Genomic DNA, 21,868 nt, shown 5'->3' on the forward strand with positions numbered 1-21,868 from the left:
TATCGTAGGTAGCTTTAACCTTGTAACAGTATACATCTAATTATAATTAAGTGTTTTTATGTTACTAACTTTCTGATTGCTATCTTAACCGTGTGTATTATTTGCGCCATTGTAAGTTGTACCTCGTAAAACTTTTTTTTCTATTTAATCTAACCTTAACTGACCTAAAGTTATTTTGTTTTTATATTTTAATTACTTTTATAATAATAAATAAATAATACACATGAAAACCAAGAAATAAGGTAATTATCAGTAATTAAAGTCATTTCTGTTTATTGTCAATGACACTTAATCATAATTTTTTATACTAATGATACTAGCGCATTAAGTAATGAACCAAAAACACAGACTACTGACATGCAAAAAACAGAAAATTTCTCACAACCGCAATTTCTTGGTTTTCTTACCAGGCAATTAAAACCACTACAAATTTATCCAAGATACTTGTTCCACTTCTCGAACGAAGCAATATATTATAATTTATAAGTGCAATTGACGTTCATCTACTCAGAAGAACGTAACACACTATATCATTTGATAGATCAAAACCTTAATTTTCTATTGGTTATAAAATAAAATTTAAGAGAGATGGTAACTATTAACAAATCTCGAAAGAGATTATTTTCTATTTGATAGCTCTGCAGCCAAATAAAACTGAAAGCTATAAGAATCGTGGTTTATCACAGCAACGGGATTTTACAGATTTATGGTTAATTTCGTAATTACTAGAGGGGTGGTAGATAAAATAAAGAAGATACCTAGTGAAAATGTGTCACATGTATCACACTAAAGGAAATTCAGGATTTTATAAGTAGTCTTATGTTCGTTTTGAATGTAAGACACTAAAACCTTGTGTCATGTGCAGTAAGGGATAACCGTGAGGATAGGGTAAAGTCGCAAGCTCAATTCTTTTTTTTTTTTCACTCTTTTTACCTACATTTTCTTTTTCGCACTATAGATGTTTTTGATTAGATATTATGTCAATAGTCCCCGAGTGGCTCAGCGGCATGTCTGCGGACTTACAACGCTAAAAACCGGATTTCGATACCCGTGGTGGCCAGAGCACAGATAGCTCAGTGTGTAGCTTTCTGCTTAATTCAAAACAACAACAACAACTTTGTAAATATATACCAATAAACCATATCAAATAAGAGTGATACTGATACTTAATAGTAGCGCACATTAATTTTAGCAAACGTTTGGTAATGAATAATCAATAACAACCGTCCACCAGTATGATTTTTTTTAAAACTTGAGCTAGAAACTGCTAATCTAGTTTGATTGGTCTAACTAATACATATGTATCTGCACGTTATTTCACCTTATAGGTCTGCTATTGTAAATTAACAATCTTTAATCCGAATGACGTGAACTAAAAACGATCCATTATGGCTATTAAGTGAAGCTCTGGTAAAAATGTCAGACCACTAACACACATTATCTTTTACGTAGGCATGCGCAAACGTTTAACCAAATTTAAGAATTTTTTAAAAAATAACTTTGCAGATGTGATTTATATTTACATCCAATAAGTGTCCTAACTGTAGGTTGAAAAAATCTATCAGTGTACCAAATGTGATAAAAATTCATAAATATTAAGTATGTTTTTCTGTCTAATAAAGTTTTCATACAATTGGTGCGAATAAAAAAAAAAGGAAGAAACTCAATCAAAATTGGAAATCTTATATTTTAGTTATTTCTTAATGGATCGCCTTGTAATTTGTGTGTGAAGTGAGAGTCCAGTAGAACACATCACCTGGAAATATTTGTTAGTTTGGATTACCACAGTCCGAGATACATGAGGTGGAAAATCGCTAAACTATTATTTCTGTTAATAACATAGTGTTCCATGCAGTAGTTTGTTTTGGCCACACGACACATTACTTTTGTCTTGATTAATATGTCTGAAATTAAAATAATCCATAATTGTGACTAACACACGAATTAACCGATTACGTAACCACTTTGTACTTGTTTAAAGTCGTTATAGTTTTGATACTACTAGCTTTTAATATAGTAGGTGTATCTTCAGAAAATTTGACAGACTTTCAGTAAATATTACAAGTGTTTTGCATATAAAAAGTCGGAATTTTTAGAGAAGCATTTTTAACAAACTCAAAAAGGATTTGTACGTGAATATGTCGAGCTTTTCTCTCCCAAGTATGTAACTTCTCTCTAAATAAAACCTCCTAACTACATTTCGATGTTGTTGATTTTTTCCAGTAAAATATTATTTTATTGTTATTAGCTCTCTACTCTAACTCTATATGGTGCTAGTCATTTGACCGACGTGGTAACCATCGTAAAAATAGAAAATAAATCTAAATTACCATTTATTTTGTTCTCAAATAACTACAGATTATATTAGTAAACCACAAATGTTTATTATAAATAACCTAATTCTCCTTACAGTATGCATCTGTTTATGTTTCTTTTGTTTGTTTGTTTGTTTTATCGACCTTTGAACTATGTCTAACTAGAAATACTCCGACACTCATTTGTCCCCCGCTAGTACAGCGGTATGTCTCCGGATTTACAACGCTGACATCAGGGGTTCAATTTCCCTCGGTGGGCTGAGCAGATAGCCCGATGTGGCTTTGCTATAAGAAAAAAACACACAGACACTCATTTGAAAAGCATGACACTCGTGCAGCTCACGTTACCACTGGTAATATCTTAATACCCAACCTGCTCGCTAGTTTGTTTAGAATTAAGGTCAAAGCTACACAATGGGTTATCTGTGCTCTATCCATCACAGGTATCAAAACTCGGTTTTTAGAGGTGTAAGTCCGCAGACATTCAGCTGCGGCACTGGGGGCACTTGCTGGTATATCCGATAGATATTTTTATTCATGTTCTTACTTATCTTACCTAATACGTTTCTATTTTTCTACGTTATAGTTTCTTTTATAATAATATTTAAAGAAAACAAATGATAATTAAAAACCTCGTATTTAAAAATCAAACACTTTTCAGTAATGCTTTATATTTTATCTGTTATTTTCTGTGCTGTAACCTTATAATTGATTCTCGCGGTTGTGTGACAAGTTATAAAAGTATAACAAAAATAAAGGTTGAAAAATAAAAATAAAATGTATAGTTTTGTGGGTATTGGATTACAAAGGGCTAAATGTCAGATTTAAATATACTTCATACACTTATTTTCTGCTGTAATTTTATTTAGCTAACTTAGAAATTTGACGAAATAAAATCAATAGTACTGATTGTCATTCAATCTTTTATTATGAATATGTTTAAAAGCCGGTCTAAATAAATAGTTTATGATTGCAGGGCTCAAGCTATTATCCAACACATCATATGGTAGGTCTAATTGGCATGGTCTGGTATTATATATATGTATAAGAATTCTATTAAAGTGCTCAGTTAATAACATTTACATACACACCGTGCGTTCCTATTGTTACACCAAATCGACAGTCATTTGCATAAAATTCCTGTTTTCCTTGATTATATTCATATTTGGCCCGGCATGGCCAGGTGAGTTAAGGCGTTTGACTCGTAATCCGAGGGTCGCAGGTTCGAATCCCCGTCACACCAAACATACTCGTCCTTTCAACTGTAAGGGCGTTATAAAGTGCGGTCATTCCCACTATTCGTTGGTAAAAGAGTAGCCCAAGAGTTGGCGGTGAGTGGTGACGACTAGCTGCCTTCCCTCTAGTCTTACACTGCTAAATTAGGGACGGCTATCGCAGATAGCCCTCGTGTAGCTTTGCGCGAAATTCAAAAACCAAACAATTAAAAAACATCCACTATTATGAGGTTTACAACCACAATATGAAATTTGATATTTAGCATAAATATAATAATAAAGTAAAAACAATGTAACTGCTGAATAAACTTAACTAACAGCTGTACGGGAATAAACAAATTACAACGTTTTGATAAGTTAATCTGATGATGACAAGCAAGCTTGTCGAAACGCTGTTATTTGCGTTTTTCTTGTTTCACCTTTCCTTAGAGCCGTTTTATATGTTTATTCATTCACTATATTATCGTATTAATCATGTTTATTGAATAAAACTGTTAACTGAATGGAACAAATATAATAAATAATTAAATCAAATTAATGTTTTCTGCACAATGCATCCGTTCGTATATGTTTTTCTTGAACTATGTAATTTTTATTACTTCTTGTTGTCGGAATTTTGGCAGATCAATTATTAATGATAAAGAGTTATTATAAGCTTAAGTGTTTTAAATGCTTTTTGGTATATTTTCAAGTGTATGATTATCATCTAATCATCAATAACTAATACAAACATTCCAAAGAAAAGGAGAAGATGTAAAGAAGAGAAGGTATAACATGACCTTCCAAGAGACTTTGGCATTAGTCAGCTTTTGTAGTGTGTAATAGATTCAATATGACATCTACTTACGTGTATATTATAATAATTTTTCATATGCTATTAATTGAACAAGTGTCGTGATGCAAATATTTATTTTACACCTTTCTTTAAAATATTATGATTTATTATTAATACACGTACACTGACATATGGATAGAGGGAATGCTTTCGCGCGAGTTTTAATGTCTATTTGTTCGATATACGTAAGTCAAAAGATGATCGTTAACTGTGATTATATGAGAAAGAAACTTGTTAGGTTTGCTAGTCTTTTTGAATATTATTTGCTTGTTAGATTTATCATCTTAGGTACCGTATAATTGTGTTCAACATAAGCAAAATGTATAAACACTTAATTAGAATTTATTATTGGAAACATGTACAATTCTGGTAAATTGCGATATAACTAAGTAAATGTAACTACAATCACTAAACTTAAGTTGTAACTATTTAAGAGAATAGTTTCACTGTATTGTAATACAAACTTACTCGGTTTAAGGTTTTAGTTGTCAAATTTTTGTACGACAGAATTCAAGCGTTGAACTTTGTTTTCCTTGTGTTATTGAATAAAAAAATGAACTTGTAAAAAAAGGGGTAAAATAAGTACATCTAACACTGTAAGTTGTAACACTATAAAACTTGCAGTACAACCCATCCTCGAGATAGTCTGATAAATATGGATGGTATAGTTAATGTTTGTGTAGTTTAAGTTTTAAAAGATAAAAGAAATTTGGTATCTTTACAAATTATAGATTTAATTTAGGTACTCTAAGACAAATTAACAAGTTATGAAGCAGAATTATAAATACAAAGATGTTTAGTAGAAGTATAGACTGCAGTCTTGATGGAGAGTGTTTTGGGGTGGTTGAAGCAAGATTCATTAACAGTAAAAGAAAAAAAGATGAAAGGAGGTGTTTTAAAACTAGTTGAGCAGTTGTTTAGGTGGTGCTACATAGCAATAAGTACATCAATCAGATTTATTTTAGAGATGCATGATTTGGTAAAGCCTAATAAATTCAGTAATATTAGTAATTGTATTGGCCAAAGAAAGTTGCTGAAGATAGTTATTGTTGTACTTCACAAACCTTTTATCATTAACTGAGCACAGGGTTTTTTTATTTTAACAAATTGGGAGAAGACATTTTGCCCACATTTAAATCATCAGTAATTATAGCGTAAAACTCTTGCTCACTATCACATTAATCTACAACAAGCAGTAATATTCATACTGGGCTTCATGTTTGTAGGACAAATAGTGGATTAGAAGAATGTTCCAAATTAGTACTGATGAAAGAAAAAGAACAACATCATTTTGATATTCTCTTTGTGTATATGCAACTTGGCATAGATTATTTTTTATACAAGTTTATATGATTAAATCACCATATGAAACCACATTGCAGTTGTAGCTTTTTCTTTTTATGAAGATCTCTTTTAAAACTGCAGTTTAAAGTACAGAGACTCATTTGATTTATTAAATATTATTAATGCACCTCTGTAGGGCCTCCCATAAATAAAACCAGAATTAAAGAGTAACAAATATTTTTATTTCTTGCTTTTGAAGTTCATATGTTGTGTTGTATTTTATGGAGTGCATATTTCTTCTTGTGGTTTGTTGCATACATACATTTTGTTGACATCATGACAGTGCAAGTTGTAGCATTAAATGTCCCTTATGTGACATCATTTTAGTGTCTTCTGACTGGCTGACAAAACACTACTGTACAATGGTGCAAATTATTATAACAGGTGACCCCTCCAGACAGCATTTGGCTCCCTATTTGGAAAACTAGACTAATAATGTTCTTATTCAAAAATGAAAGTCCTGTCATACACATCTGCTTTGGCCTTTGTGCCTAGTGTCAGTATAAGTGATTGATGAAATTGCAAGAGAATTGTAATTTCTATATTACAGTTCTCCATGTTTGCATTCTGATTTATATTATTATGCATTATTTACCTATAGCTATCTTCCAAAGATTACATTATACCAGTTTTGAAAAAGTATTATTTGAAACAATCTTTGCATGCTGCATGTCTTTACTAGTTGCATCATTTGATCTTTTTGTCATCCATTTATTTGAGACAGTATGTTTTCTGAACGGTAAACATTTTTTCATTTTTCTTACCCACATCTAATAGGCTGTGATGACTGATTTCTTTGAACTATTAGTTAAGACATACTTTGTGAAGATTCATACACAAACTTTCATGCTTTTCATAACCCATAAAAAACAAGAGAACATTTGGCCATTCAAAATTTTCCTTATATACTTATTTTTTAGAAAAAAGTAAATACATTTTTAAGAAAAATATTTGCTTAAGACATCTGGTATGGGTATTAAAACTTTAATTGAAATAAAATACAGAACAATGCTTCAACCCTCCTAGGTCATCTTCAGGTTGACAAAGAGAGTTTGCAAACTGGACATTATTAATAATAAAAAAATGTTTGCTTTCTCTCATTAAACCATTTTTCAATCCAATTAATTATTCTTTTACTAATTCTATTTATGTAATTTTTGTAATATTTTGTTTGGAATCTTACCAAAAGCTTAAAATCTTAATTACACCAATTCCAATTCTTTCCATGATCAGTCTGGCATGTCCAGGAGGTTAAGGCACTTGACTTGTTATCCGGTTGTGGGTTTGAAACCCCGTCACATCAGAAATGCTCATTCTTTCAGCCATGGGGGCATTATAATGTGACAGTCAACCCCACTGTTTGTTGGTAAAAGAGCAGCCCAAGAGTTGGTGGTGGATGGTGATGACTAGCTTCCTTCCCTCTAGTCTTACACTGCTGAATTAGGGATGGCTAGCATAGATAGCTCACCTGTAGCTTTGTGTGAAATTCGAAACAAACAAACAAACTTTCCATGATCCAGATAATAAATAACATCTTAGAATAAAGTTAGCAGATGAGTAAAAAAAAGTTTCCCCTTTAATGTTAATATTGTGTGTATATATATATATATATATATATATATGTATTTCAAAATTCTTTTGTTGGAGTCTGTGTAATTTATTCCACTACAGAAATAAGACTGAAGAGTTTATAATTTTTAGGGCAACACTTATCACCACATTGAAAAATGCAAAACATTATAATTATCTAATATTTTGGCATCCATCCACTGTCTTTAACCTAACATAAATGAAAGAAAAGCTTGCATATCCAAAATGTGACCTCCATTAAAACCACAAGAAAAGCTTTTGTCTTGTTCTGATGCTTTATCTATGTTTAATCTCTTAATCAGACTTTTAACTACAAAGTGATTCATATGATTTATGTTCATCCCAATATTTTTCATTCATAGACCTATGTATTTGCCAATTGTCTATCAGCACAAATGCAATATTGCTGTTGCTGTCTTTGTATATTTCAAAACACATTCTAATATAGTTAATTTACTGAGTCACTGGTAGGTAGGTAGATCAGAGAAGAACAGTTGTAACAATTATTGATATATTTGAGGAATAAAGATAAATTCAGACACATCAAGTCATTTTCTAAGAAGTATAGAAGAACTGTGAGGGACTGTAAGTCAGGGTTTCAAAATAGTCTGTTTGATTTCAATGAAATTCAATAAAAATGAGACTGAATATTCAGGTTTGAAAAATGCAGTATATTCTTACAAATTTTAAGCTTAGATACTGACTGACCTTAGATAATTAAAACACATTGTATGGGTAATAAAAATGTATAGTAGATTGCCAAAGGGGGTTATATGATTAACTTGAATCTTTGTAAGTATATAAATACATTGTATGAACAGAACCATCTATAGGTACTTATTTTTCTTTCTTAGTTACTTCTTTATAGTATGAAAGATTGATGGGTTGGTTTAACATTCTTTTGTCTTATTGTATGCATTAAAATGAATTGTTTGTTAATTTTGTAGTTAAGACATTACACAAAACATACTTATTTGCTAACTAAATATATACTTACAGGCAATCATTAAAGTAATGTCAGTAACCATCAAACAACTGCCAGATGCTACATCTCATCTCTTGGCAAGTAGCCAAGTCATAACTTCCTGTGTAAGTGTGGTAAAGGAACTTGTAGAAAACTCTCTTGATGCAGAGGCTACATCAATAGACATCAAGCTAGTAAGTAGCACTTACAAATATTTTAGTAAACTATTTTTAGAATATGAAATTGTCATGAATTATGATATAAATATTTGGACAAAATTTACTATTGTTACAAAAATGATATTAATAACATATTTTAAGATGTTCATAATTAATTAATTTAATTTAGTTGGACCTTTGTTTCTTGCTGTTTTACAGACAGAAGTATTTACTAATGTTTGTTATAGATTTTATTGATATATATATATTACAGTGTTATTTCTTGGAAAAAGATAGTGTGAAGCTGGTCAACTTTACAGTTTCAGTCTATAATAACTTTCTTTAGCTTGGCCGAATGGATAATAAGGAATATTATGTATATGTTGTTAACCTACCTGTGCATAAGAGAAATGACATGGCTGAAATTTGCAGTACTAAGCTAACTGTCATAATTATTATTGATTATGATAAAACATCATTAATATTTTAAATATTAAGTAACTTCTCTGCACATCTGTAACCTCTATGACTCTGGTTTTATGTTGTATGCATCTTTACCAGTGATAATAGTAATGAGTTCTTACTTGAATGAGCTGTGTACATGAAACTTTGAGTGAGGTACAACAACTGAAAAAAGCTTGCAGTGAAGCTGTACATAAATGAACAGGTCAACTGGTTAGATTCTTGACAGATATTAATACCATATTAATGACATCAACTCATGATATGTCAATATATCTAGTGGCAGGGTTTTACTATATTCTCAAATGTTATATTGTGATTAAACAACAATTTTTATTTCACTTTAGTCATAATCCACTCATATTTCTGTATCTTTACAGTAAGCAAAACATGAAATAATACTAGCACCAAGTGCCTTCACTGTACACAAACACTAGACCGTACATTAAAGCTCATGTATCTCTTGTGGTAATCTCAAGGTTGAACCTATCTCACAGGTGGATTTAAGGAGGGAAGTCTTAATGCTGGAGTAAGTGAGAATAAAACACTGTTTGAAAGAAAAAGTTATTGAAGTTTACAGTTTAGCATTGAAGTGGCAGAACTACACAAACCAGCTACTATAGTTAATAGTCAGTGTTAGGTCACCTATTGCACAAATATAACAGTTATCAAACAACATAGCATAAAATCCATAAGGTGCTACAAGGTGCCCTGAAAGTTTTATCCCATTCAGTTATTCATTGTATGCAATTCATGGAGTGAGGTAGGTAGAGGATAGTGATGATGAATGTGTTGTTCAGTTAATCCCACAGATGTTCAGTTGAATTGAGTTTGAGGGATGTATTGGGAATGGGAGATATCTGATATATCTTTAATGTTCCTTAAATTATGCATGGACAATTTGACAGAGTGAATGGAAGCGTTATTGTCTTGGAAGTAGCTGTCCCTACCAGGGTACATGTGAAGCATTGTCGAATGTACTTGATCAGAAATGGTGTGACTCTCATTCCAAAGAAACCTGAAGGAATATGACAAAAAATGCCCTGAAGCATGTTGTCACTACCAGAGGCCTGAGATGAATTATTGGTTTGGCTTTTTTCCAGATATGTCTTCTGCTTGTTTAAAAGAAGGATAAAGTGTAATGGATCAGACAGCATCATATTTCTCAACAGTTGCTCCTTCAAGAGACATCAAATCTCTTCATTCAAACTCTTGTTCTTTCACTGTCTTTTTTTTACATTATTTTCTGGTTTTTTTGGCTGCTGTTCTCATCTGTTGATATACAACTTTATGTACATTGACAAATCTGCAGCTAATAGGAATTCATATTTGTTTAAAGAACAGTCACTCTGTTCAAAGGTATGCTATCATTACAGTATTAAGTGATCATTTCAGTTCAGTTTGAGCTTGCAAACCATTTCACTATAGTCACCTATGATATGGTGAAGTACCTTATAAACATTTTTTCTTGATTGATATGGAATTCCTCTGGTGTTTTGATGTAAACTGTTCACTGCTGAGCCAGTGGCTACTTAATGTACTTCAGCTCAGTAAAGTAAATTTCATGTGGTGATGATTAAGCACTCTGTGAAAGTGGAATGAATTCATCCTTCAGTATCCAATCTCTCAGCACTGGATATATTTAAAGTGTTCAAAGGAAGTGTAACATAAGTTGGCAAGTTCCATCAGTAACATTCTAAGTTTTCTTTGCTGATTTGTACTTAGATCACTTGCATGTTCTTTATTCAGTAACTTGTGGTGTACTGGCAATTATACATATGTGTGCTGTTGTAATACAGCCAAAGTGATGCTAGCTATTCCAATATATTCAGTTTCTGTAACTTTTTCCTCGCATACCATACCAATACATTTTCCAGCCAGTGTTTCTAAAGTTTTTCTTACATAGTCACAAATCATAAACAGAATGTACCTTTTTCCCAGAGGTACAATTGCTTGAGTAAGTACATCTTGGTGTTTTACAAAAAGCTATATATTACAGACAATGCTCAAACCACTGAATAAGTGTTTGCCTGTGTATCAGACTGGATTATAATTACACTGTTTATATGCACTCATCAGGTCCATTGTTCTTGTACATATACTCTTCACAAAAAGAAACGCAAAAGGCAAAATTTGAGACAAATTGTTAACAAGTTTATTCCGGGTAGTTCTGTATGACATGTGTGAAACTTTGGACATTCACTGCTGAACATCCAAAGTCTGCATAGGCGAAGTTTAACGTCACTCACCGTCAATAACGAGTACGCTCCCCGTGAGCATCAATAACTGCTTGGCATTTCCTGCCCATGGAAGCGATGAGATGATGAGTCACATCCTGTGGAATGGCTGTCCACTCAGCCTGCAAAGCTGCTGCAAGCTGAGGTAGAGTCTGCGGTTGAGGTTGTCGCTGTCGCAGACGTCGGTCCAACTCGTCCCAAAGATGTTCGATGGGGTTTAAATCTGGTGATCTGGAGAGCCAGGGAAGAACGTTGATGTTGTGGCGTCTCAAGAAGACAGTGGTGAATCGGGCTGTGTGAGGACGGGCGTTGTCATGTTGAGAAACGTCATTGATGGGTTGCACATGGGGTCTAAGAATCTCGTTGACGTTATCATTGAGCCATAAGACTCCCTCGAATGTGCAAAAGGTCTGTTCTGGCATTGTAGGCGATGACAGCCCACATCATGACACTGCCACCACCAAATCTGTCATCTTCCTGCACACAGTTTGCTGCAAAACGTTCACCTCGGTGATGGTAAACACGGGTCCTTCCATCCTGCCTACGAAGCATAAAATGTGAATCATTGCTTAAACAAACATGCCTCCATCGTCGATGAGGCCATACCCGATGTGCTTGAGTCCACTGCAGCCGTGCTTGACGATGTTGCTGGGTGAGGATGACGCCTCTGACTGGACCTCAAGGTCAGATTCCTGCATCTCGTAGACCAGGGGTGTGCAACAGGCGGCCCGCGGGCCACAACCCGGCCCGCCAAGCCATTTAGTGTGGCCCTAGTTGTTGTAATCTAACCATGTGGCCTGATCTGTAATCCAACGCAAATGGAATATTTTTAAAAGCATCGATCCTACGGGATTCCCAGGCTTCGACTCGACAAACTTCTAAAATTATCTTTGCTAGAGAGGAGCAGGCCGAATTCGATTGGTCGGCCTCCTTAGGGCATGAATAGGTGACGTGCACTAGCACTATTGTCTACGACTCAACGCCATGTCCTGAACCTCGCCTTCGCCCGCTGGCGACAATTTTCCCTAACCTCTGCTGTCCGTCATTCATTATTGGTGAAAATTTTATTACCTTTTACAGTTACTACAAGAGATTGAAGGTAAATTGATTATTATTTAGCATATTGTTGTGACTTTACTGAATTTATTAAAATTTTTGCTTTCAGATGCATCTGATTCTATGTACAGTGTGACCTCGTTATTCGCGGGGTTACGTTCTTTACCCTCCCGCGAATAGCGAAAACCGCGAATATTGGACGCAGTTTTAAAACGTATATGTATGCGATTATATACTATATGAAATGCTTCCCAAACACTAATGATACTTATACTCATTGATGCAGTAATAATGTAGCAATATTGCATACTGTTATGTATTTCACTAAATTGTACCGTGCGTTACCGGGCTGTGCTTTGCCGTTTGCGTTGTTGGGGAAGCTGAGGCAGTCAGCCAATAGCAGTCCAATCTTGTTTGGTGAAGACGACAATTGATAAAACGGCTTGATTGAGTAAATACAACAGAAATCTCCTCGAAAAGCCCTTTCAGTCTCTGTGACCTACAAAAACGCAGTTCGCGCATAACCCGCGAATATGCGGGGCCGCGAACCGCGAATAGGCGAGGTCACACTGTATTTTGCTATTCTCAATTAATTTAAGTACCGGAAGGCTATGATCGGGATGCCAATTTAGAAACATGTGTTTCTGTCCATAAGAGGTTCCATGTGTAAATAAATTCTATGTTTTTCTACTTTGCTATTTTCGTGAGAATAATTTTTGGTTTGATTTCAGGGCTAGTAAAATGTCAGCAGTTAAGAAACGAAAAATTGATGATGAGGGAAGGTTATTCAACAGTGAATGGTGCACAAAATATCTTGTTGTCCCACATAATCAAGGTGTTGTCTGCCTCGTCTGTCAAACTACAATTGCAGTCATGAAAGAGTACAATATTAAGCGACATTACGCAACTAAGCACTCCTCCCAGTTTGATGAAATTGTTGGTCAGGCACGAAAGGACAAAATTGAACATTTAAAACATCCATTGAAAAGCAACAAGGTGTTTTTTACCACTTTCAAGAAAAATTCAGAACTGGTGACAAAACTGAGTTTTAAGCTTTGTGAATGTATGGCAGAAAAGGGAAAGCCTTTCAGTGATGGAGAATTTATTAAAATTGTTTAACAATATTCACAGAATATGCATGTCCAGAGAAAAAATATTTGGTGGAGCAAACTAGCCTTTCCCGCTTTACTGTCTCCACGGGACAAAAGATCTTTCACAGGACATCAAAGAAACTTTGAAAGAGAGATTGAATTAGTGTGAAGCTTTCAGTCTGGCTTTGGATGAAAGCACTGATATCAATGACACATCCCAACTTGTCATTTTCATCAGAGCTGTTACTGCAGGCTTTGATGTTTTCGAAGAGTTTTAGATATGGCAAGCCTTTCCTCCACAACCACAGGACAGGATATTTGTGAACAAGTGCTTAAGGTTGTAGAAAAGTTTGAACTGAATCCTTATAAATTATGTGGTGTTACAACAGATGGTGCTCCTTCCATGACAGGTAGGACAAATGGATTCACCAAGAAATTTCTAACTGCAATTGGAGCACAAGACGAAGTTGTAAGCCATTGCATTATTCACCAAGAGAGCTTGTGCACCAAAGTTCTGGATTTTGCAGAAGTCATGAAAAATGTCGTCAATGCGTAAATTATATTGAACACGAGGATTAAATCATCGACAATTTAAAACTTTTTTAGATGAGCTGGACAGTGAGTATTCAGATGTTTTGTACTTCTCTGCTGTACGTTGGCTTAGTAGAGCTGCTACTTTGAAGAGATTCTGGAATCTGCGAGAGGAGATTAAGTTCTTCATGGAGAGCAAACGTCAGAATGTGGACTTCTTGAGCAATTATATTCGAACACGAGGATTAAATCATCGACAATTTAAAACTTTTTTAGATGAGCTGGACAGTGAGTATTCAGATGTTTTGTACTTCTCTGCACGTTGGCTTAGTAGAGCTGCTACTTTGAAGAGATTCTGGAATCTAAGAGAGGAGATTAAGTTCTTCATGGAGAGCAAACGTCAGAATGTGGACTTCTTGAGCAATGAGAACTGGCTGAATGACTTAGCATTCCTCACAGACATTACACGGCATCTGTCTGATTTAAACTTAAAACTACAAGGGAAAAGTCAACTTGCGAATAAGTTGTTTGAGCATATTTGTGCTTTTGAGAAGAAATTGGAACTTTTCCAGGTTCAGTTGAGAAGAGCCATATTGACCCATTTTACATGTCTTGCAACCAGGAAACTGGAATTTCCTAATCTGGATTGCACCAAATATGGAACCAGTGTACAAAAGCTGCGTGATGAGTTTGCAAACAGATTTCCAGATTTCAGACAAACTGAAATTAGATTGAAATTGTTCGCTCAACCTTTTGATTTGGCAGTGGAAGACAGTCCTGATGATTGCCAAATGGAACTCATTGAACTGCAGGCTGACATGGACACTAAAAGGAAATTCTCTGAAAATAGTTTGCTAGACTTTACAAACTCTGTGTAATGAAAAGTTTCCCAATTTGTCCCGTCATGCACAAAGAATTGCCTCCCTTTTTGGTAGCACCTACTGCTGTGAGCAATTTTTCTCCAAAATGAAGCTCATCAAAACCAAATGTAGAAGTCAGCTGACTGATGAACATTTAACCAGTCAGTTAAGAGTGGCAACCACTTCTGTCAAAGCTGATATTGACAAGCTCTGCAAGGACTCTAAATTTCAAGTGTCGCACTAAAATGATCACTCATGCAAAATATAAAATATTATTGCTTGCATTTTGAGAATTTTTTTAATTTATTGTGCATGTACACGAATAAGCTTGTTTTTTAAGTGGCCCCGCTTTATTGATGAAGTTGGTTATATGGCCCACCGACGAAAAATGTTGCACACCCCTGTCGTAGACGGTTGCATAAGGTCTGATTGGAATCCTATGCAGCCCTGGTATGGTTGAGGCAGTAGACGTCGCAGTGGTGGTCCTATCCCGAAGGTGATGTAACCAGATGTAGCGATCTTGTGCGGGCGTGGTCACACGAGGTCTGCCAGCTCGTGGACGGTCACGAGTTAATCCATGTTGTTGGTGACGATTCCATAGCCTTGTGATGGTGCTTGGGTGGACCTTCACAGCTCTGGCAACATCTGATTGAGATTCGCCTGCTTCCAAGCGACCAATGGCGTTGTTGCATTCTGCTTCAGTCAGTCTTGGCGTAACTGTATGCGTGTCGGTGGCTTAACACTGAGCTATGGAAACCAAGAACCCATCACTTTTATAGGGATTTTGCACATGGTGCACTTGCAGAACATGCAGATCTCTCAAACAAATTTATTGGACACAAATGTGTTTTGGCGAAATATCTGATGTTTTCCTCCGTTTTCAAAGTGCACAACTTTTATTGTCATTTTGGTCTGACAATCAGTACCTTAACACATGTAACATCACATACTCTGAGCTTGTAACGTTATTACATATATTTCTCTTTAAGATAAAAAAAATATCCCTTTTGCGTTTCTTGTTTTCAAGAGTATATCTTTGTCAAAATTTCATGGTTTCACTCCGTAGAAGCAATTCATCTGGTGCACAGACTATACTGTTTTCTCCCAGACCAGTGACTACACCTGATTTTGAACTAATTATTTTGAATTAACAGACCTGACAATATTTATGGCCTTTCTTGAACTTGTTTATTATTCAGTCATTTTGAAGGTGTTTGGGCTTCTGTGTAGGTACAGGGATCAGGCAACTATGCCACAAATGACTAAATTGGCCACAGTTATAACAGATAATTCTTATCCCCTCTCTGTGGATTGACATATCATTTCATCTATATCATCAGTACAGTTGATATGGCATGTTCAGGCCATCACTACTACTCAGCTGCCTGTCACGTAGCAAAACTGAGTTACCACATGGTAACCCCAGCTACTGTGGCTTCCTGTAAAGTGGCATTTTTGTAGAACCATTGTAAATTTCTTTTGCTTTGGCAACTTGTTAGAGGTCATTGTTTTGTACAGCATCTCTGAAGCCCAATTAATGTCATATAAACTCACTGTGGAGTCCCTCCAAGAAATATTTTGATATAGTTATCTTTCTGCTTAACTGTTAAGGAATGCACTACAGTGCAGATATTGCAGCTCATCAGCATACATAATTAAGATTTTGTGGGCAGCATGTTTACAGGTTTTAAATTTTACACAATTCTGGAAACTGTGAATGGGTTTTTTACCAGAAATAAGCATTTACTGGCCTGTATTTTAATTCTATAACTTATATACCAACTGCATTTAAAGAAACATTGGTTAAGGTTTTAGTTTTTTGAAGTACTTTTGAAGAGTTTCATAATATCAAGAAATTATGATGTAACAATGGTTTTCATATCTATACGATTGACAGAATAATTTGTGACAGGAAAACAAAAATGTACAATACCATGAATGTATGAACTTATGAAATGTTTAGTTGTTTTAACATTGATATACATCAGAAAATATTCTACTTTATAGAGTATCTTTGCAAGAATAGTTGAGATGTATTTTTAAAAAAAGATTTCATTTGGAGCATTATATTAGATTTAAGGATCATATTTTCAAAATGACAATACCTCTCAGCATTGCTAAAATGTTTTTTCTGACAGAACGCCAGACTGTTATATTCCTTTATTTTCACACCACTTGAGAATATGTGTATATCATATAACTACTCTTCCCTAATCATACTGCACCACCAATACTAGCTCAGGTAGCTTCCTCTACTATGCTATCACAATCTTCACTTTCTCATTTAGTATTACATTGCATAGATGTGTGTTTACTCTGCTTCATATTCTTGCTTTTCCATTGTGATTGTGTTTCAGTCCATCACCAGTTTAAAGTGTTTCCTTTTGAATTATGGTTTTGTTTGTAAAAGAATTCCTCCATATTTTGAATTTTGATTTGGAATAGGAATTCAAATTTTATGGTGGTGGAGGATGAAGTTCCACCAACATTAAGAATATGAAGGTCATTAGTCCTCAGAAAGGTAGGTTGATAATGTCTACAAAAAAAGTTCAAGCTTTAATTCACATGGAGTTGGACACTTTTACTCAGCAGTCAGTTTGTTCTACCTTTCCTCCTGAACAAGCTTTTGAGGAATAATTTATTCAGGGTTAAGGTAAATTGGACTATATGTTTTGGGTCCCAGTCTTTTCTTTTGTCTATCACATAATACTGTTAGTCAGGAGAGTTTGCTCACCTCTCTGTTTTTACATTTATTGATCATGTATGTTAAATTTTAAATGTTTCACCTTTAGCTCTTGATCCCTCTCTTACGTTATTGTTAGGTAAAGAAACTTTTTCAGATTACTGTGTTTTCCTCTTTCATTTGACATTTAAGTTCATACTTGACATTTTACTTATCAACTGCTATTGTGTATCGGTATTCTCCATTCTATCACCTGCTTGTTGGGCTATTATTCTTTGGCTTATCAGTGGGCCTTGAATCCCTTTTTGGATTCACAATGTCTGGATCATCTCCTCTCCCTGTGGGGCTTGAATCTAGAGATTTTGATACACTTTAATCAATGTCAGGTTTCTAAGATTCATCTTGCTCTGAGCACCCTTTTGCACATTATTTCCTCATTAAATTTGTTGTGTCAAGCCTTTCATCAGCCATCTTGTCAATTTTCTTATGAACTTGGCACTCTCTTGTGATCTACTTTCACTCATTTATTGGCATTTGTATTGTCTCTCAACACCTGTTTATTGTATTGTTGGGATTTGGTGGGCTGAGAGAAATTATTTGAGTGGGTGCATCTCCATCTGTTTTCTTTAAGGTGTCTTCTTCAGTCTCTGTTTATATGTGAAATGGTTTTTGGAGGTCATCTTGAGCCTTTGGAGTCTAAGGTTGATGTAGGGAGGATACATTCCTTTTTCTCCTCCCTGACATCTCATATGTCTTGTATGGCTCTTTCTGCCCAAGCTTCACTGGTTTGAGTTTTCTGAGTCATTTCTTCCACTGCCAATTCTTTACCCTGTTCTAGGCATTTTGTTTTTTTCATGTTTATTTCCATTCCTACAGCAATCAGTGGTATAGGTAAGGGGATGCATTTTCCAGAATAAGTGGGGACCAGGTTGCAACAGTTCTCAATCATTTGGCATATCTTTATGATGATCTATGGGTTCTTTCTGAAAGTCTTTTTTTAAAATTAAGGTCTCCTCCCCATCATCTTCTGCAGTATATTTCCCTCCTCTTTGGAATTATGTGTCATCCAGTCATCTTGCTGAGTCATTTTGGGGCTTTCTACACAAAGGAACTCTAGAACAGGTTTTGCTTAGTCTTCTGGGATTTTACTTCCTTCTCTTTGTTGTCCCTAAAAAAAGATGGGAAATTGGCAACCCATCATTGGTCAGTCACAGCTGAATACCTTTCTGGAGACACCATGGTTCATCATGGAGACTTATCTCTCTCTTTAGTGGGTTTTTCATGAGACTCTGGATGACCATGTTTGATATGACAGATGTCTATTTTAGTATTCCTCTAGCTTTATGGTCATTTCATTTTCTTCTGTTGGTCCACGAGGTCTGTGTCTTATATGTTTTGTCAAGTGGTTCTCTTATTTGCTTGCCATCATCACTAACTGGGTCTTCAGTCTCCACATTACATGCATGATTGGCTTCTGCTTGTCTCCTCTGAAACTCAGTCAGTCCCTCTTACCTGATTACTCCCTCAAGACGTTGTTTGGGTTGGGTTTCTTATCAATTTAGAGAAGTTCCTTCTGACCCCTACATAATCTTATTCATTTAGGGGTTCTCTTCAACTCCCATATCAGTCACTCAGTTGCTTTGATGAGCTTTCTCTATAAGATCTTAGAAAGGGTGGTTAATGCTCATCTTGTTTGTTTCCCTGAATCAAACAACCTACTCATGCCTATCTAGTGTGGGTTCCGACAACAACTCTCCATCATGGACTATCTGATTTAACTTGAAATGTCAATCAGGGTAGCCTTTCTCAAGTGACAACATCTTGTTTTAGTATTTTGTTACTTTGAGAAAGCTTATGATACTATGTGGAGATATGGTGTTTTGCAAGACCTCCACTCATATGGGTTGCATGGCCATTTGCCCATTTTTATCAAACATTTTTTAATGAACAAGCAATTTGAAGTCCATGTGGGTTCCAAGTCCCTCAGGGCTGTGCATTGAGTGTCTCACTCTTCATTATAAAGATTAATGTCATCAGTGAACAACTTCCCCCTACAGTTGCAAATGGTCTCTATGTCAATGACTTCCATGTCTTATGTCAGTTGTCGAGCATAAGGTTTATTGAATGGCAGCTACACACTGCTCTCAATCATTTACTGAAGTGGACCACAGCAAATAGTTTTCAACTTTCTCTCTCTAAAACTGTTTGTGTACATTTCTGCTGCCAATGGAGTATTCATTCAGATCCAGAACTTTGTATTGATGATGCTGTACTTCCTGTCGTTCCTTGGAGCTTATCATTGACCTTTATTCCACACATTAACCAGCTACATGCCAAGTGCACAAGGGCACTCCTTTCTTCCACCTCTTGGGAAGTGGATTGATATTCTGTGATCAAAGTTGGACTTTGGGTCTATGGCTATGCCAGGACCTCAGGCTTAAAGATGTTGGACCCTGTTCACTATCATGGACTTTGGTTCTGCACAGGGACCTTCTGCCTTTCTCCAGTCCATAGTGGTACACTGACTTTTATAAACCTTCTCTACATTTCTGCCATTTGCAACTGCTCTTATTGTATGTTTCAAAACTTTGATCTTTACCACAGCAACCCATTTGGGGTTGTGTTTTCCTTCCTTCAGTGGGTCATGATTTTTCAGAATAGACAGTCTGCCACTGTTCCTTTTGGCCTTCATATCCGGGTGCAGTTGGATGGATTTGTTTTGTCCTTGGATAACATAGCTGTATCCACTGGTCAGCCCATCTCACCATGGTTTATTATCATCCCAAAATGGGACCTTTCTTTGAATCACTTGAAGAAGGCAGATATTCCTGATTAGAATTATTGCCTTGTATTTGCTGAATATCTTTTTAACCATCATTCCATTTTCATTTATACGGATTTTTCGAAATCAGGTGAGCCCTTAGACTCTGCCATGGTTTGTTATGGTTCAGTGGTTGCACACGGAATCCTTTCTACAGTTACAGTGTCCACTGCCAAATTGTACACCATTTCTCTTACCCTCAAACACATATAAACTATGCAGTAATGTATGAACTGTACTATTTATACTGACCCGCTTAGCTCTCTATTAACCCTGGAATCACTTCATGTTAGTTCTCATCCTGTTCTTGTTGATATTCAAAACCGACTGGCTCATTTCTCTCTATTATCTATTTTTATCCACTTTTTACAGATACAAGGTCATGTCAGTATCCATAGGAATAAACTCTTTGACATTGCAACTAAGTTTGTCTGCTCTGGTGCTATAATGTCCATGCCTGTCCCATACATGGACTATGGTGCTGTAATCAAAGCTTAGCTCCACACCAGTTGGCAGTTGACTTAGAGTGAGCTACATGATAACAAGTTTTTAACAGATTAAACCTTCTGTTGCTTTTGGGCTATCTTTCTTTCATAATGATCAGGTGAAGGAAGTTGTCCTGGCTAAGCTATGCACTGTCACAGTTTTTTACTCATCTTTGTCTTTTATCTGAAAGTGATGCATCATTGTGTGATCTGTGTGACACTCAATATCACAATACCCCACATTTTATTGTTGTGTCATCATTACAACCATGAACAATGGCACCATTTTAGACATATTTTTTATCATGGATTCATCCTTGATGTTGGACAGTGTCATTGGTGATGGTGACACTATCCACCTCAGTTGTATTTCTAAATTTTTAAGGGCCATTGACCTTTTTGATTTTATTTAAGTTTTTAATTTGAAAATTGGACTTTGTTTTGCTTTAACATGACTCCTTTTTACTTAGTTTAATAATTTTACTTTATTTTTACTTTTTTTACTAATTGTTTGATGCAAATAACCTAGTTGCTATGCTCCAATAAATTACAAACACCCAACCAAACTTCTGGTACACCTGTTCTTTTCCAGTGGTTGTTTTCTGCTTATTTAAATATTATTGTGCTTTCCCTTGCCCCTCCACCTTTTTAAAGTGGGATTCTAATGGAGGTGTTACTTTTTTGGAAGTTAACATTTTCTTACACCAAAAATATATATTTTTGATAGATAATTACCTTACTCACCCAGTCTCACTCTTCCTCCCCATTATTATGCTAATGCTTTAGTTTGTAACTGCCAATTCTTGAAAGTGAGTATTTTCCTGGAATAGTAGAGAGGGCTGCCTCTATTAGTATTGATAGCAAAGTATGACTGATGGAGGGTGTCACTATATAAATATTTGGAAGTACCACAAAAATAAAGAGGTGTTACAGGTTGGTATGCTATTAGCTAAAATGTTTTTAACAATGCTTAAGGTACAAATCAAGGTTGAGATAGCTTTGGGTAAAAGGAGGTAAGTACCTGTTGGAATTACATTTTCAGTGCAGGAAAATGTTAACTTCTTTATTAATTACCTCAGATGTAGTTTTTTAATTTACTTGTCCTTGTTTCAAGCAAAATTACATTGCTTCTACTACAAGAAAACTATTAAACAAAAGAGCACAGCAATTTAAGAGTACTGTATACATTTTATGTATTGGA

General features: G+C 35.2%; 1 protein-coding gene and 1 long non-coding RNA gene across 5 annotated transcripts in view; one reads left to right on the plus strand and one right to left on the minus strand.

Moving 5' to 3' along the window:
* The first annotated feature begins 4,506 nt into the window (after positions 1 to 4,506).
* Positions 4,507 to 21,868, plus strand: part of LOC143244800 (PMS1 protein homolog 1-like) — an 83,775-nt gene continuing 66,413 nt past the window's right edge. Inside the window, exons 1-2 of one of the 4 annotated variants that reach the window (XM_076490148.1) lie at positions 4,507 to 4,570; positions 8,319 to 8,477. In XM_076490148.1, coding sequence (XP_076346263.1) covers positions 4,517 to 4,570; positions 8,319 to 8,477 — 213 coding nt within the window. In that variant the 5' untranslated portion in view covers positions 4,507 to 4,516. Of the gene's footprint in view, positions 4,624 to 8,318; positions 8,478 to 21,868 lie in introns of all 4 variants that reach the window. The other 3 variants (XM_076490146.1, XM_076490147.1, XM_076490149.1) reach the window with 3 other exon arrangements.
* Positions 6,698 to 8,396, minus strand: LOC143244802 (uncharacterized). Its single transcript, XR_013025327.1, has 2 exons — positions 8,317 to 8,396; positions 6,698 to 7,203 (listed from the first exon to the last, which is right to left on the minus strand). It is a non-coding gene; the product is annotated as an uncharacterized LOC143244802 (long non-coding RNA).

Source organism: Tachypleus tridentatus, chromosome 2 (genome assembly GCF_004210375.1).
Source record: "Tachypleus tridentatus isolate NWPU-2018 chromosome 2, ASM421037v1, whole genome shotgun sequence".
NCBI lineage: Eukaryota > Metazoa > Arthropoda > Merostomata > Xiphosura > Limulidae > Tachypleus > Tachypleus tridentatus.